The 14,825-nt window shown below is 48.7% G+C and overlaps 1 protein-coding gene across 1 annotated transcript; it reads right to left on the bottom strand.

Moving 5' to 3' along the window:
- Nucleotides 1-699: 699 nt before the first annotated feature.
- Nucleotides 700-14,630, bottom strand: LOC145821299 (uncharacterized). Its single transcript, XM_082917799.1, has 2 exons — nucleotides 12,965-14,630; nucleotides 700-1,274 (listed from the first exon to the last, which is right to left on the bottom strand). Exons 1-2 carry the CDS (start codon nucleotides 14,628-14,630, stop codon nucleotides 700-702), a joined length of 2,241 nt encoding a protein of 746 aa, XP_082773925.1.
- Between the last annotated feature and the right edge of the window lie 195 nt (nucleotides 14,631-14,825).

Below are 14,825 nucleotides of genomic sequence, written 5' to 3'. Positions count from 1 at the left end.
AGTTGTTGCTTCCTTGTGTCATCCATAGCTACAACCTGATATATTATAGGATCCATTAAAATGATTACATTAATCCCTACACTAAAAGTTGTATATGATAATAGTATTATTTAATAGCTACATACTTACATATGATCGAAACCATTCACAAAAATTTTCCATATGCATCTTATTAAGAACTTCATCAGTTAGACGACGCGGACGACTTTGTCTCTTTATATGCTCCTTGTGTTCTTTGTATATATAAACCTAACTTGTGTTACTATTGGAAGTATTAAAATGGGAAACTCAAACTTATCTATATAGCATAACTCATAAATATTGCTTACATCCGAAATGATTGAATTTCATCATTGTTAAATAACACATAACGATGTGCTTGTATCCATGACTTTTGATCAAGTTCAATATTCATTATTGCCCCTGTAGAATCTTCAACATTTCTTAAGGGTCGATTGAATATGGTTTCAACAGATTCCAAATACCGTGAACAAAATATTAAGCACTCTTCAGCTATGTATCCTTCTGCAATAGAGCCTTCTGGATGGGCTTTGTTACGAACATAAGATTTTAGTCGTTGGAGATACCTACATGAAAAACCTTTTAATTATAGATCGACTAATTTGGATGTCAATGTGATATAAGTTAAAAACAAAAATGAATACAAGTTGTCATGCCTAACCTCTCAATAGGATACATTCATCTATAGTGAACTGGGCCAGCAATTTTAGCTTCAATGGCCAAATGGACGACTAAATGCACCATTACAGTAAAAAATGAGGGAGGGAAGATTATCTCCAAATTGCATAAAGTCACTACAATTCGAGATGCAAGTCGATCAAGCTTTTCCACTTGCAATACTTTGGAACACAGTTCTCTAAAGAAACAAGAAAACTCAATTAGAGGTGAAGCGACTTTTTTTGGTAATGCTCCTCGTAATGCGATAGGAAGAAGTTGCTGCATCAAAATGTGACCATCATGACTCTTCAAACCTATAATCTTACGTTGTCTAAGTTGGATACAACGTGAAATATTTGAAGCATAACCATCTGGGACTTTTACCCCTTTCAAAACTTTCAAGAAGTCATCTTTCTCTTTTAAAATCATTGAGAAACAAGCTGGAGGCAAATATGTCTTATTGGAACTAATCTTTTGTGGGTGAAGTTCACGTCTTATACCCATCTCTTGTAAGTCAAGACGTGCCTTCAAGTTATCCTTTGTCTTCCCATCCAAATTCAACAATGTTCCATATACATTATCAATCACATTTTTCTCTATATGCATCACATCAAGATTGTGACTAAGAGGGTGATTTATGATCAGGAGTTGGGCCGAAGTAACGGCCGAGCAGATTGAGAGCCTTACGGTGCATGGGGCCGAGATGATTGGCCATCCGCCAAGAAGTGGGCTGCCAGAACTTGAGCCGGGAAGAACTTGGGCCAAGTGTGAGTCACCCCGGCCCAAGATGGAGCTCGGCTAGATAGCGCCTGGTTGGACCGAGCTGCCTGATCAGGGGATGGCTGAAGCCAGACAAGCTGAGTGACCGGCGCCCGGAAAGGCGTGGTCAACCGAGGAGACTGTTTGACCGGCAGAAAGGCCGACCAAAGGAGTTACCCGGGCTAGGCACTGCCGGGATGCCACCTAGTCCGGTCCTCCATGTGTTTATCCGGTTAGGCGCTTGGGTATGAAGCATGGCATGGCCGTGGTAGAGCAGCTCGGCTGCCGAGCTCCAGCTGTGAAGTCAGACAGTTGAGATTAGGTGATGATCGGGAAGGTTTACACTGACAGATGGGATAGCAGAGCCACGTGTCAAGAGAAGACTGGGAGTGGATATGGGGCTCAGAAGGTATATAAGCATGTCTGCGCCCCCTATACGCGACACACGAACATCTCTGTAAGGAATTCTTACACTCAAACACTCTCTCCCTTCTCTCTATCCATCCTAAGGTGTGTGCTAACTTGATCGTCGGAGGGTTTTTCCGGCCACACACCGCCGGGTAGCTCACCGTTACTTGCTCGCAGGTGATCGGACATCGATGGAGCTCGGAAGAAAGGAGTACGGGCTTGCCGGAATATTTGCTCCCCGTACAATTGGCGCCGTCTGTGGGAAGCTTGACAGACAAAACCTTGTCTTCCAGGTTCATCTGATCGCCGTCCATGGCGAACAACGACGAGTTTCCGTTGTCCGCCATCGACGGAGCCACCCCGGAGTATACCCGAAGGAGAGAGGGACCTCCTGCTGTCCACCCAATGGCTGACTTGGGAACGCCCACTGGCGGACAGTCAGGAGACGCGCGGGACAAGCGCGGACGAAGTCATGGACATTCACGGAGTCCAGACGGTCACCGGCGGAGAAGAGACTCGCACGCTAGGCGATTGGAAAGCAAGTTGAGGGATCAAGATGCTGTCATCCGACGAATGGCGGCGGAGATGGAAGATCTCAAGCGGCATGTCAAAGGGAAGGGTGTAGTTGGAGTGGGAGACCACAGTGAGCGCACCCCATCCCGCCGTTCAGGCAGTCAGAGTCATCGACGTACTCAGTCAATATCCATTACCAGAAGTTACTAGGTTGGTGATTCCGACGTGGGTGCAGGGAAGTCTAGCGCGCAAGACAGCACCTACAAACCCTCACGTCCGGAGACGACGTCGAGGTACTCTTACTCCGCTCAGTTAGAGGATTTACGGGCGGTCTTAAAGGAGCGGGCCCGCCGGCGTGAAGCCCAGAGAATACCAGCTTTCCAGCGACTATCTTACGGGGTTCACGCCAGCGAGGAGGTCGGAATGCCTCCGCCCCGCCAAGCAGTGCCACTCCTTGAAGATATGGACTTGGCCAGGCTGAGTGCCACTCCTTTCTCCCTGGAAATTGAAACAACACCACTTCCGGCAGGCTTCCACCAGCCTAAGTTCACACTTTATGACGGAAGAACCGATCCATACATGCATGTGAGCCACTTCCGACAGGTTATGGCCGGACATAGGCGCAATGACGGACTTATGTGCCTAATCTTCCCGTCAAGTTTGGGCGAGCTGGGCTTAAAGTGGTTCGAGCGGTTGCCTGAAGGGAGCATACAAAGGTGGCATCAGTTGGCCGCGGCGTTTGTTACACGCTTCAAAACCAACACAAAAACACCAAAGGAAGTCGATCACTTGCTAAGTGTCAAGATGGAACCGTGCGACACACTGAAGGCATACAACTCAAGGTACTGGGAAATCTTCAACGAAATCTTGGACTGCCCGGTCAACCTTGCAATCACACAGTACAAGTGAGGTCTCCCGGTCGGACATAGACTGCGGGACTCGCTTACCATGCACCAGCCGACCTCCATGGGCCAACTTATGCAGCGCATCAATGAACACATCCGAGTAGAGGATGACGCGTCCGCTTCTACCATGAATACTACACCGGTAGGGACAGACAAGAAGACAGCAGGCAAAGTGCACGCAGTTGGGTAAGAGTCCAGCCGCTCAAGTGACCGAGCAGAGGAATCTGACCGTGGCACAAACCGTAAAAACCGGGGTAGAGGACGTCGGCACGACCGGGATGACTACGCCCGGGATGACGTTGCAGATGCCAACAGGAGGTTGAAGGCAAGAACTGGCATCACCACGGTCTTCAAGATTCCAATTTATCGCATACTTAGTGAAATCCGAGACGAGGAGTATGTCCGGTTTCCTGCTAAGTTGGGCGATGGACAGAAGGGCTACAATCCGCGGTACCGCTGCACATTCCACCGGGAGAGAGGCCACCGGACTGAGGATTGTTTGCCTTTGAGGCAGCACTTAGAAGAGCTCGTCGCGGCCGGGCACCTAGACCTCTACATTGATGGCGGTGTGAAGCCGAATCTGGCCGCGGTCGATCCCAGGGAACAGGATGACCGAGACGCACCACCGCAGGGAGTTATCAATGTCATCCACGGCATCGTGGAACCAGAGCGAGTTTGCGAACTCCGGGGCATGATAAAAAAGGCAGAACATATGAGGGAAGTTTTGTCGGTACAGCCCGCCATCAAAAGGGGGAAGACTGAAGAAAAAGACGTGATTAGTTTCACCTCAAGGGATCTTGAGCGCATCCAGACGCCGCACAACGATACCCTAGTGGTAACACTACGCGTCAAGGACTTTGATGTTAAGTGGATCTTGATCGATCAGGGAAGCTCGGTCGAGATCATGTACTATGATGCGTTCAAGCAGCTTAAACTCCGGGAGACAGCCTTGGCTCCGGCAACTTCGCCACTGGTTGGATTCAACTCTCAACCGGAGTGGCCTTTGGGAAAGATTATCCTGCCGGTCAAAGCGAGATCCGTGGTCAAACAAGTTGAGTTTTGGGTGCTACAGGTGCCTTCGACGTACAACCTTATCCTTGGAAGGGGATGGTTACACGCCATGCAAGCTGTAGCATCGACTTTTCACCAGGTGATGAGATTCCCCTCGGCCATGGGGGCAATCGAGGAGATTTGGGGCGATCAGGTCATGTCCAAGCAGTGCTTCGTGGCGGTCAACGGAAGCCGGGCTGCCAAAGGATTCGTTCAAATGATCAAGGGACCAGAGGACCAGGGTGTCTTGGATGATGTGGGCACCAAGGCCGAGGATAAGGCTGTTGAAGAATTGGTTGAAGTGCGGATTGATACCGAGCAGCCGGACAAGGTCTTCCTGCTCGGTTCAAGTCTCACGGCCATAGAGAGGACCGAGATGATTGAGTTTTTGATGGCGAATATCGAAGTCTTTGCATGGTCGCCTTATGACATGCCTGGCCTCGACCCAAGTTTTATCTGCCATCACCTCAATGTTTTCCCTGGAGCAAAGCCAGTCATCCAGCGAACAAGGAGATCGGCGTTGCATCACGCCGAGGTAGTTGCTGAGGAGGTAAAGAACCTGCTTGAGGCACGAGCAATTCAGGAAGTGCACTATCCTCGGTGGATTTCCAACACAGTAGTGGTGCCTAAGAAGAATGGGAAGTGGCGAGTTTGTGTCGACTACAAGACAGTCAACCGAGCTTGTCCCAAAGACAGCTTCCCTTTGCTGCGCATTGACCAGCTAGTGGACTTGACGGCTGGACACAATAGGCTCAGTTTCTTGGATGCGTACCGCGACTATCACCAGATCGCCATGCATGGGCCTGACCGAGAGATCACCTCTTTCACGACTCCAAGGGGACTCTTCTGCTACCGAGTCATGCCATTTGGTTTGAAAAACGCCGGGGCAACCTTTCAGAGGATGGTGACCAAAATGTTTGCTCCTTTGCTTGGTCGGACAATGGAAGCTTATATTGATGATATGGTGGTAAAAAGCCGACATGAGGCAAACCATTTGTCCGACTTAGCCGAGATGTTTTCCATTCTAAAGAAGCACAAGCTGCGCTTGAACGCCTCAAAGTGTGCCTTTGGCGTGGGATCCGGAAAATTTTTGGGATTCCTAGTCACGAACCGAGGCATCGAAGCAGACCCTACTCAGATCAGAGCCGTGCAAGCGTTGAAACAGCCCAGCTCGGCTAAGGACGTGCAGCATCTGGCCGGTATGGCCGCCGCGCTTAATCGATTTATAAGCCGGTCATCAGATCGCTGCCGCCCTTTCTTTCAAGCATTGAAGTCAAAGTTCTCATGGGACGACGAATGTGACCGAGCTTTGGCCGAGCTCAAGGAATATCTGTCTTCTCCGCCACTGTTGGTTACACCAGAACCGGGTGAGGAACTCTACCTTTACCTTGCCGTCTCCCAGCACGCAGTCAGTGCGGTGCTGGTCCGGGCTGAAGGAATCAAGCACCTCCCAATTTTTTATGTCAGCAAAACTTTGTTACCAGCAGAGTCGAGATACTTGCCGTTGGAGAAGCTTGCTTTAGCCTTGATGATGGCTTCAAGAAAATTGGCGCACTATTTCCATGCCCATACCATTGTCGTACTGACTGAGTTTCCCCTCAAGACCTTGTTTGAATGGGCGGACTTTTCAGGCTGAATTCTTAAGTGGGCGGTCGAGTTGGGACAGTTTGATGTCAAGTTCCAGCCGCGCACTGCTGTAAAAGCCCAGATCTTGGCAGATTTTGTCGCCGAGTTCTCACCTGGCATTCATCCGGTATGCCCGGTCGACATTACCGAGGCAGATGATGAGATGCACGCAATGCCAACCGAGGTACAACCAGTTGAAGGAGGTAGCGCCGCGGAGTTAGCGCGCACCATCGAAGTTCCCTCAGTTTGCACGGTTATACCACCCGGTGATACGATGACGGAGTTGTGTATCACCAACCCATCCACTCTGTCCGGTCCCGCATCACCAAGGGGGGAAGAAATTGAACCACACCGCTCAGAACCTGATGATTCGCCTACGGACTTGGGCATTCTGAACCAACTTGCTGAGTCTGGTGCCGAATCATCAAGGGGGGAAGGAATGGTTCCACACAGCTCAGAACCTGCGGTCGGCTTCACACCGCAACCTGATGATTCTCCCACGGACTTGAGCATTACAGAACAACTTGCTGAGTCCGGTGTCGAATCACCAAGGGGCACTGAATCTGAACCGGTCAACACCGAACTTGACACCGCACAGCCGAGCAGTTGTGATCCCATTGCCCTTCGCAACTCTCAGGACCCATCCGACTGCTGGAAGCTTTTTGTGGGGGACATGTGGAAGCTTTTTGTTGATGGAGCGTCCAACCGCCATGGTGCCGGCCTAGGTATTGTTCTTATATCCCCGGATGGCCTAACCATTGAACATTCTATCACGCTTGGCTTCCCGACATCTAACAACGAGGCTGAGTACGAGGCACTTCTTGCGGGGCTCAAGAGCGCAATTCAAATGAAGGCTGCCGAGCTCCTGGTGTACAGTGATTCCCAGCTTGTGGTTAACCAAGTTTCTGGGATTTATGAAGCAAAGGACGAAAGGATGGCGAAGTACCAGGCTCTGGTCAGGGCACATATCAAGCAGTTTGAGGCAATTAGAGTCCAACAGATTGGCCGGGAAGAAAACAGCCGAGCTGATGAACTGGCCGGTCTCGCGTCTATGGTAGATAATACTTTCCCAAACCCTCTTTTGATTGACTTTCTTCCGCGGCCAAGCATTGAACACGCCGGGCAGACAGATGTACTCTGCGCCGCGCTCGGTCCCTCTTGGATGGACCCCTTGATCTTGTTCCTCAGAGACCGGACTCTTCCAACTGACAAGAAAGAAGCACACAAAATTCGGGTGAAGTCAGAGCGGTTTTGGCTCTCTTCATCCGGCGCGTTATATAAGAAGTCCTTCACTGGTTCTTATTTAAAGTGCGTGCACCCGAATAGTGTGGAGGCCTTCTTGTACGAAATTCATGAAGGCATTTGTGGCAGCCACATAGGAGGCAGGTCCTTGGCCTACCGTGCTATTTCGCAGGGATACTGGTGGCCGTGTATGCAGGCCGACGCACAAAAATATGTCCGCAAGTGCGAAAAATGCCAAAAATTCGCCCATCAGATCCACCAGCCTGCCAGGGAACTTCTTCCCCTCATCAGTCCTTGGCCCTTCGCCATGTGGGGGCTAGATATAGTGGGACCACTGCCAACAGCATCGGGCAACTGGAAATTCTTCATCGCGGCCACAGATTACTTCACAAAGTGGGTTGAAGCTGAGCCCTTGGCAACCATCAAAGAGAAAGACGTGAAGTGATTTGTCTGGCAGAACGTAGTCACGCGGTTTGGCGTCCCCAAGATTTTGATCTCTGACAACGGCACCCAGTTTGACGGTCGCCTATTCAGAGGATTTTGTGAAGATTTGAAGATAGAATTCTACAACTCCACCCCGGCTTACCCGCAGTCCAATGGTCAAGCCGAAGCATCGAACAAGACTATATTGGATGGGTTGAAGAAACGGCTGGAAAAGGCCAAGGGCAAATGGGCTGAGGAATTACCTAGCGTCCTTTGGGCATACCGAACAACCCCGCGACGTTCTACCGGGGAAACTCCATTTGCTTTGGCTTACGGCATGGAGGCGGTCATACCCTTGGAAGTTGAAATGCCCACCCTCAGAAGCGAGAGTTTTGAGCCCGAGCTGAACACCGAGGCTATTGCCTTGGAGCTGGACCTAGTGGACGAGCGTCGGGAGAAGGCCCTCATCCATGTGGCCGCCTACCAACAGGAGCTCTCAAAGAAGTAACAAGACGGTGCACCCCAGACCGTTCAAAATTGGTGATTGGGTTTTGAGGAAGATTATGGGCAACACTCTGGTGCCAGGAGAAGGCAAACTAGGGGCAAATTGGGGAGGACCCTACAAGATCACTGGTCTGGCGGGCAAGGGGGCTTACCACTTGGAGGATTTAGAGGGAAGAGCAATACCCCGGCCATGGAATGCGGCCAACTTGAAACTGTATTATTTTTAAGCTTCTGCTTTCTTTTCTTGTGCAAAGAAATTTTTTGGCTTGCACCACAGCATGTAATTCTTTTTGTCAATTTATAGAAGTAATTTTGCTTTAGCACTTGGACTGTTGTTTTCATGTTACGGACCGTAATGATGTACTCCGGTGGGAACAGTTGGTGTTTTGTCCAACTTGGGATTCCCAACCGAGATGATGTACTTCGGTTGGAAGAGTTGGTGTTTTGTCCAACTTTGGATTCCCAACCGAGATGATGTACTCCGGTCGGAAGAGTTGGTGTTTTGTCCAACTTCGGATTCCCAACCGAGATGATGTACTCCGGTTGGAAGAGTTGGTGTTTTGTCCAACTTCGCATTCCTAACCGAGATGATGTACTCTGGTTGGAAGAGTTGGTGTCTTGTCCAACTTCACATTCCCAACCGAGATGATGTACTCCGGTTGGAAGAGTTGGTGTTGTGTCCAACTTAGGATTTCCAACCGAGATGATGTACTCCGGTCGGAAGAGTTGGTGTTTTGGCCAACTTTGGATTCCCAACCGAGATGATCTAATCCGGTTGGAAGTGTTGATTTGTTCAACTTTGTTACAACCGAGATGGTTATTTCTGTTCATGAATTCGTTTTGTTATGCTGAAGTGCTTCGACCGTGTTATGGATTCCGGTCGACAAAGTGTTGTTCAAACGATGAGTTATACCGAGATATTTTGCTGAAGATGGAATTGATTACTACCGTGCAAACACTTAGCAAAATTTGAGTTTCTCATTGAAAAGAAAATCATTACAAAAGGTGGGGACAGAACCCAGTTACATCAAAAGAGTTGGAAGCAAAACTACAAAAAAGAACAAAGAGAACAGAACTAAACTAGGGGGGAGAGATTGGTGAACTCGTCCTCGCCAGCATCAAGGTTGATGGTTGGACTGACGTCTTGGGCACCGGGCTCAGCATTGCCGGGCTGCTCCTGCACCTCGGCCTCCTCTGCCTCAGAATCTGTCTCACCGTCTCCATCTTCAAGTCCTTCCTCGGCCTCCGCTTGCAGAGCGCTGAATACGTCGTTTGCATAAGGCACAAGGTAGACCGGTAGCGAAGCTGGAGGTGGGTTGGCAAATACGTCGGTGTCGGAGCCTTGGCCGAGGTGTTCGCAGGCAGACTTCCAGCCTGCTTTGAAGTAGATGTCTTGTGTTGCAAAGACTTGCTTCTTGTAGCTCTCCTCGGCTTCGTTAAAGCCGGCGGTGTTTGCAGCCCGGCAAGCTTTCTTCTTCGATTTCTTCAGGGTATCCACCTCGGTCTGGAGCTCATTTTGTTTTTTCTCGGCTGCATCCAGCTGGCCGAGCAGTCTGTTATTGTCGGAGTTGGCCATCTCAAGAGAAGACTTAGCCCGGCCGAGCTCGGCTTGAAGGCTTTCAACCTGGCTGGCTGTGTCGGTGGCTTTCTGCCTAAGTCTGTGGATACGCTCCAAGACCAGGTGTTGTTTTTGAATGGCCTGCAAAACAAAAACAACGTTGATTAGATAGGAGACCGAGCAAAAATGGAACCGAGCAAACACTTGCGAAATTTTCAAAGGAACATCGACTTACCTTGGTCATAGACTTCACTGACGATTTGACCAACCGAGTGTCGGGGACGTGGTCAGTGCCGACCACGTCGCTTGGTAGTAGCAGGGCTTTAGACAGATCGACGGCGAGCAGATGCTCTTTGTCAGCCTTGATCGAAGCCGTCACCGGGATATCTTGACCCCGGTGCTTCAAATGTGGGTGCCAGACCGGCACTGGGGCGGGGGCGTCTGTTGGATGCTCGGTGGTAAGCTCGGTGACTAGCTCGGCGGACGGGTCTGCCTGAGCTCTTTTACCGGCACGTCGAGCAGAGGGTTCTCGGCTGGATTGCCCGGCGGATTGAGTGGCAAGGGCGACCACAACGCCACTAGATTGACCGGCGGCTGGCGACCGAGTTACTACGCTCAGCACCTCGGCGGATGTGGCGGTGAGCAGGTTCTTGATTCTGCTGCGCTTGGCCATTTCTTGTTCCTCGGTCAGGCGAATGAAGGGAACGTCAGGAAGGGAAGGATCTGGAGGCGGCGAAGGAGCGCGGAGGAAGTCAGTTAATCTACTCCGGCGCGGAGCAGAATACCTGTATGTCGGTGTGTAGCCAAGTAATTCATTGCAATCTCGGTGAGGATACCGAAGCACGGTCCGAATTGCTTCGACGTTGGGAAATTGATAGTTGGCTAGCAAGGCTTGGATTGCTGCAAAGGAAACAAGAAAACCAGTTAGTTACAAGGTAAAATGTTAAGCTAATTGAGCAAGTTTGAGTGGCTTACATGAAGAACCGAAGCCCTTGTTTATAAACCAGCCCGGGACCTCGGCTGTTTCGTAATTGCCCGACACCCAGAAAAAATCGTCGTCGTGCAGATCTTTATCCGGGGTGCCGGTTACAATTTTTTCCTTGCCCGGTCTAATCTTCAAGTAATATGCTAGGCCGTCGCCGGTGTGGCCCATTGTGTATTGCCTTAATATCTCGGTTAGACCTAAGTGGGTGCCTAGCCGATTGTTCAATTCGTGAACACCGTTGATAATTCTATAGGTATTGGTGGACACTTGGGTGGGTGCCAGCTCGGTGCGGTGAAGGAACTCGGTTATAAGAGGGTTGAGCGGGAAACGGAGGCCCCCTTCAACAATTGAGAGCACGGTGAAGGGGTATTGGTCAACTTTTCCCCAGGGTGTGGTCTCCTCTTCAGCCAGTTCGAGATGAACATCGGCCGGAATGCCGTAATCCTCTCTGAAAGCAGCTAGCGCGGCCGGAGTATCCACTAGGAAGCGGAATTTCCCCATTTGTGGCCGGCTTAGTGTATCCCGGCTGAGGGGTTTGGCACTGGTTATTGGATGCTGCTCGGTCCTGAGAGCCTCAGGAATAACAGTGGTCCCCTTGGACTCTGCAGGAAAAGGATGGCAAGTGTTAAGTGTTAGCGCGGTCGCGCAAAAGGAGCTGGATTTTAGCTCGGTCATTAAGGGTGCCAAACCACCTCGGTTGTCTATTCTATCTAAGGAGCCCGGTCGCCCAAGCAGACCAGATGTTAGCCCGGTTGAGCGACCAAGTCCTTTCGATTATCTCGGTTTTTGCTGGGTTTGAGACAAACATGTTATTTGCTCGGTCAGGTTGGTTTTTTGGATCAAAAGAAGACCAGGAGCCCGGTTCGCTCCAGCTCTTCAGTGTTCTTCAGGAAGAAGAAGAACACCAAGAACAGAGGGAGGTTTAGTATAGATTCTATGGCCTATGCCCTAATAGCTACGTTTTTGTGCCCTAATGTGTGTATTATGAAAAAATATAGCTACTCTAGAGGGATTGAAGATCTTACCTGTGAAGGGCTGGGGCTGTTCTTCCAAGCACAAAGAATGGCAGTCGAGTATGAGGAGAGAAAAGGCACTTGAGCTCTGAGTCGTCAGGAAGAAGAGAAGCAGTATGAAGAGATCGTAATAGGGGTGTCTTGTATATGTAAGAACGAAAGGCCGCCAAAATTCAAAATTCTGGCACGGACGGCGGGTTGGCTGCCCGATGACCAATGGCAGCCCGCCACGTGTCCCTATTTATGGCAATATCAGTACTGAAGCGACGGGTTAAAAAGTCGAAGAGCCAACCGAGCTACTTCCGAAGAAGAGGGCGTCATCCATGGCGGATAACTGGGCAAGTTTGTGGCCAGTTTGTTAACCAGTCCGGTTGCCTTCTGGCCTCTTGGAGACCGGAGAAGTGTTATCTCGGTCGAAGAGAATAATCCCAGTCACGCTTTCGCGGACGGAATTAAGGGGCAATTGAGAGGGTGATTTATGATCAGGAGTTGGGCCGAAGTAACGGCCGAGCAGATTGAGAGCCCAACGGTGCATGGGGCCGAGATGATTGGCCATCCGCCAAGAAGTGGGTTGCCAGAACTTGAGCCGGGAAGAACTTGGGCCAAGTGTGAGTCACCCCGGCCCAAGATGGAGCTCGGCTAGATAGCGCCTGGTTGGACCGAACTGCCTGATCAGGGGATGGCTGAAGCCAGACAAGCTGAGTGACCGGCGCCCGAAAAGGCGTGGTCAACCGAGGAGACTGTTTGACTGGCAGAAAGGCCGACCAAAGGAGTTACCCGGGCTAGGCACTGCCGGGATGCCGCCTAGCCCGGTCCTCCATGTGTTTATCCGGTTAGGTGCTTGGGTATGAAGCATGGCATGGCCGTGGTAGAGCAGCTCGGCTGCCGAGCTCCAGCTGTGAAGTCAAGTAGTTGAGATTAGATGATGATCGGCAAGGTTTACGCTAACAGATGGGATAGCAGAGCCACGTGTCAAGAGAAGACTGGGAGTGGATATGGGGCTCAGAAGGTATATAAGCATGTCTGCGCCCCCTATACGCGACACACGAACATCTCTGTAAGGAATTCTTACACTCAAACACTCTCTCCCTTCTCTCTATCCATCCTAAGGTGTGTGCTAACTTGATTGTCGGAGGGTTTTTCCGGCCACACACCGCCGGGTAGCTCACCGTTACTTGCTCGCAGGTGATCGGACATCGACGGAGCTTGGAAGAAAGGAGTACAGGCTTGCCGGAATATTTGCTCCCCGTACAGTGACGCAATTTTTGATTTGCCCAATAAGGCAATGTAAAAAATATACTTCTTTTCTTCCATGGTTGTATCTCATCATCATTCGCTTGTTTCTTTCTTTTTTTGTTTTTTTCATTTGCCTTTGTCTTCCCAAATTTGTAATCAAGGTCTTCTGTTTGCATCATGATCTCAAAGCCAGATAGCATATTGGGAGCTGGTTCTGTTTCTTGTTTGCCATCAAATGATGCTCTGTCTTTACGAAATCTATGATCTTTATCCAAGAAACGCCTATGGCCCATAAAACAATATTTTCCTCCATGTTTTAACCATCGCGAATGAGTCTCATAATTACAAGAAGAACATGCAAGAGCACCCTTGGTATTCCAACCAGACAAATCACCATATGCGGGAAAGTCATTTATAGTCCACATTAGAGCTGCACGCATTTGAAAGTTCTCTTTAGAAGAAATATCGTAAGTTTGTACTCCAACATCCCATAATTCCTTCAATTCTTCAACTAAAGGCTGCATATACACATCTATGTCATTCGAAGGGGAGCTTGGACCAGGAATAAGTAATGATAGGATGAAAGAAGATCTTTTCATGCACATCCATGGAGGCAAATTATATGGGACCAATATGACCGGCCATATACTATAACTAGTACTCATATTCCCGTAAGGGTTAAATCCATCAGATGCCAACCCCAACCTCACATTGCGGGAATCAAAGGAAAAATCTACATATTGAGAGTCGAATGTTTTCCAAGCTATGGAATCGGCAGGGTGCCTCATTATGCCATCATTTGTACGACCTTCAGCATGCCATTTCATAGAAGCAGCAGTTTTTGAAGACATGAACAATCTCTGCAATCGAGGCTTCAAGGGAAACCACCGTAAAACTTTTGCAGCCTTTTTCTTTCTCTTTTTAGATGAAGTACTCATATTATGCTCCAAATCATTCTCATTTGTTGCCCACCTTGAAGCACCACAATGACACACTTCATCATTTGCATGTTCCTTCCAAAATAACATACAATCATTAGGACAAACGTGAATCTTTTCATAACCGAGACCCAAATCTTTAATAATCTTCTTGGCATCATAAGAGTCTTTCGGCAAATTTGCATCTGAAGGAAGCATATCTTTCAAAATTTGAAGCAACATTGTGAATGAGTGGTTGCTCCATCCATTAAGACATTTCAAGTGATACAGATGCACAATCGCTGACAACTTGCTAAAATTCTTGCACCCTTCATACAAATGCTTCTCAGCATCTTCGAGTAAGTCGTAAAATTTTTGTGCATCTTCATTAGGATCTTCTTGAGCTCGTTGCATGCTTGGACCTTGATCAGATGGTTCTGGTAAATTACTTTCTTTTGCATATTCATCCATATTTCGAGTGTGCATGGGAAACATGTCCCGCAACATGTCACGTATATCACCATACTCAGGTCGTATTTTTTCAACATGGCTTTGACTAGTTCTACTAGAAGTCGTTGCAGACATAATTTCCCCGTGATGATACCAACAATTATAACCTGGACTAATTCCATAGGATTCCAAGTGATCATGTACAACTTCTACAGTCAACATGTATGAATTCACACATTTCATACATGGACATGGAATTGTTCCATCATTAGATACATTGCGAGAAGCAAACTCCAAAAATTCTTTAATCCCTTGCACATAATCTCTTGACAATCTACTCTTCTCCATCCAACTCTTATCCATTGATTGATAATTAACTAAATTGAAGTACCACGAAACAAAATAAAAAGTCAAATATATTATATAAAAAGTTATCTATACTAACATAAAAAACACTACACAACTTAGGATAGGTGCACATAGTAGAATTATTTTTATATGACTTTCTTTATATATCTTTTCCTAAAATTGAACTATTTTATATTTATACGTTTCATT

This window comes from Camellia sinensis, chromosome 3, assembly GCF_055761805.1.
Source record: "Camellia sinensis isolate YWXY chromosome 3, ASM5576180v1, whole genome shotgun sequence".
In the NCBI taxonomy this organism is placed as follows: domain Eukaryota; kingdom Viridiplantae; phylum Streptophyta; class Magnoliopsida; order Ericales; family Theaceae; genus Camellia; species Camellia sinensis.
The sequence above is the reverse complement of the archived record's forward strand: the minus strand, read 5'-3'. Positions and strand labels throughout refer to the sequence as shown.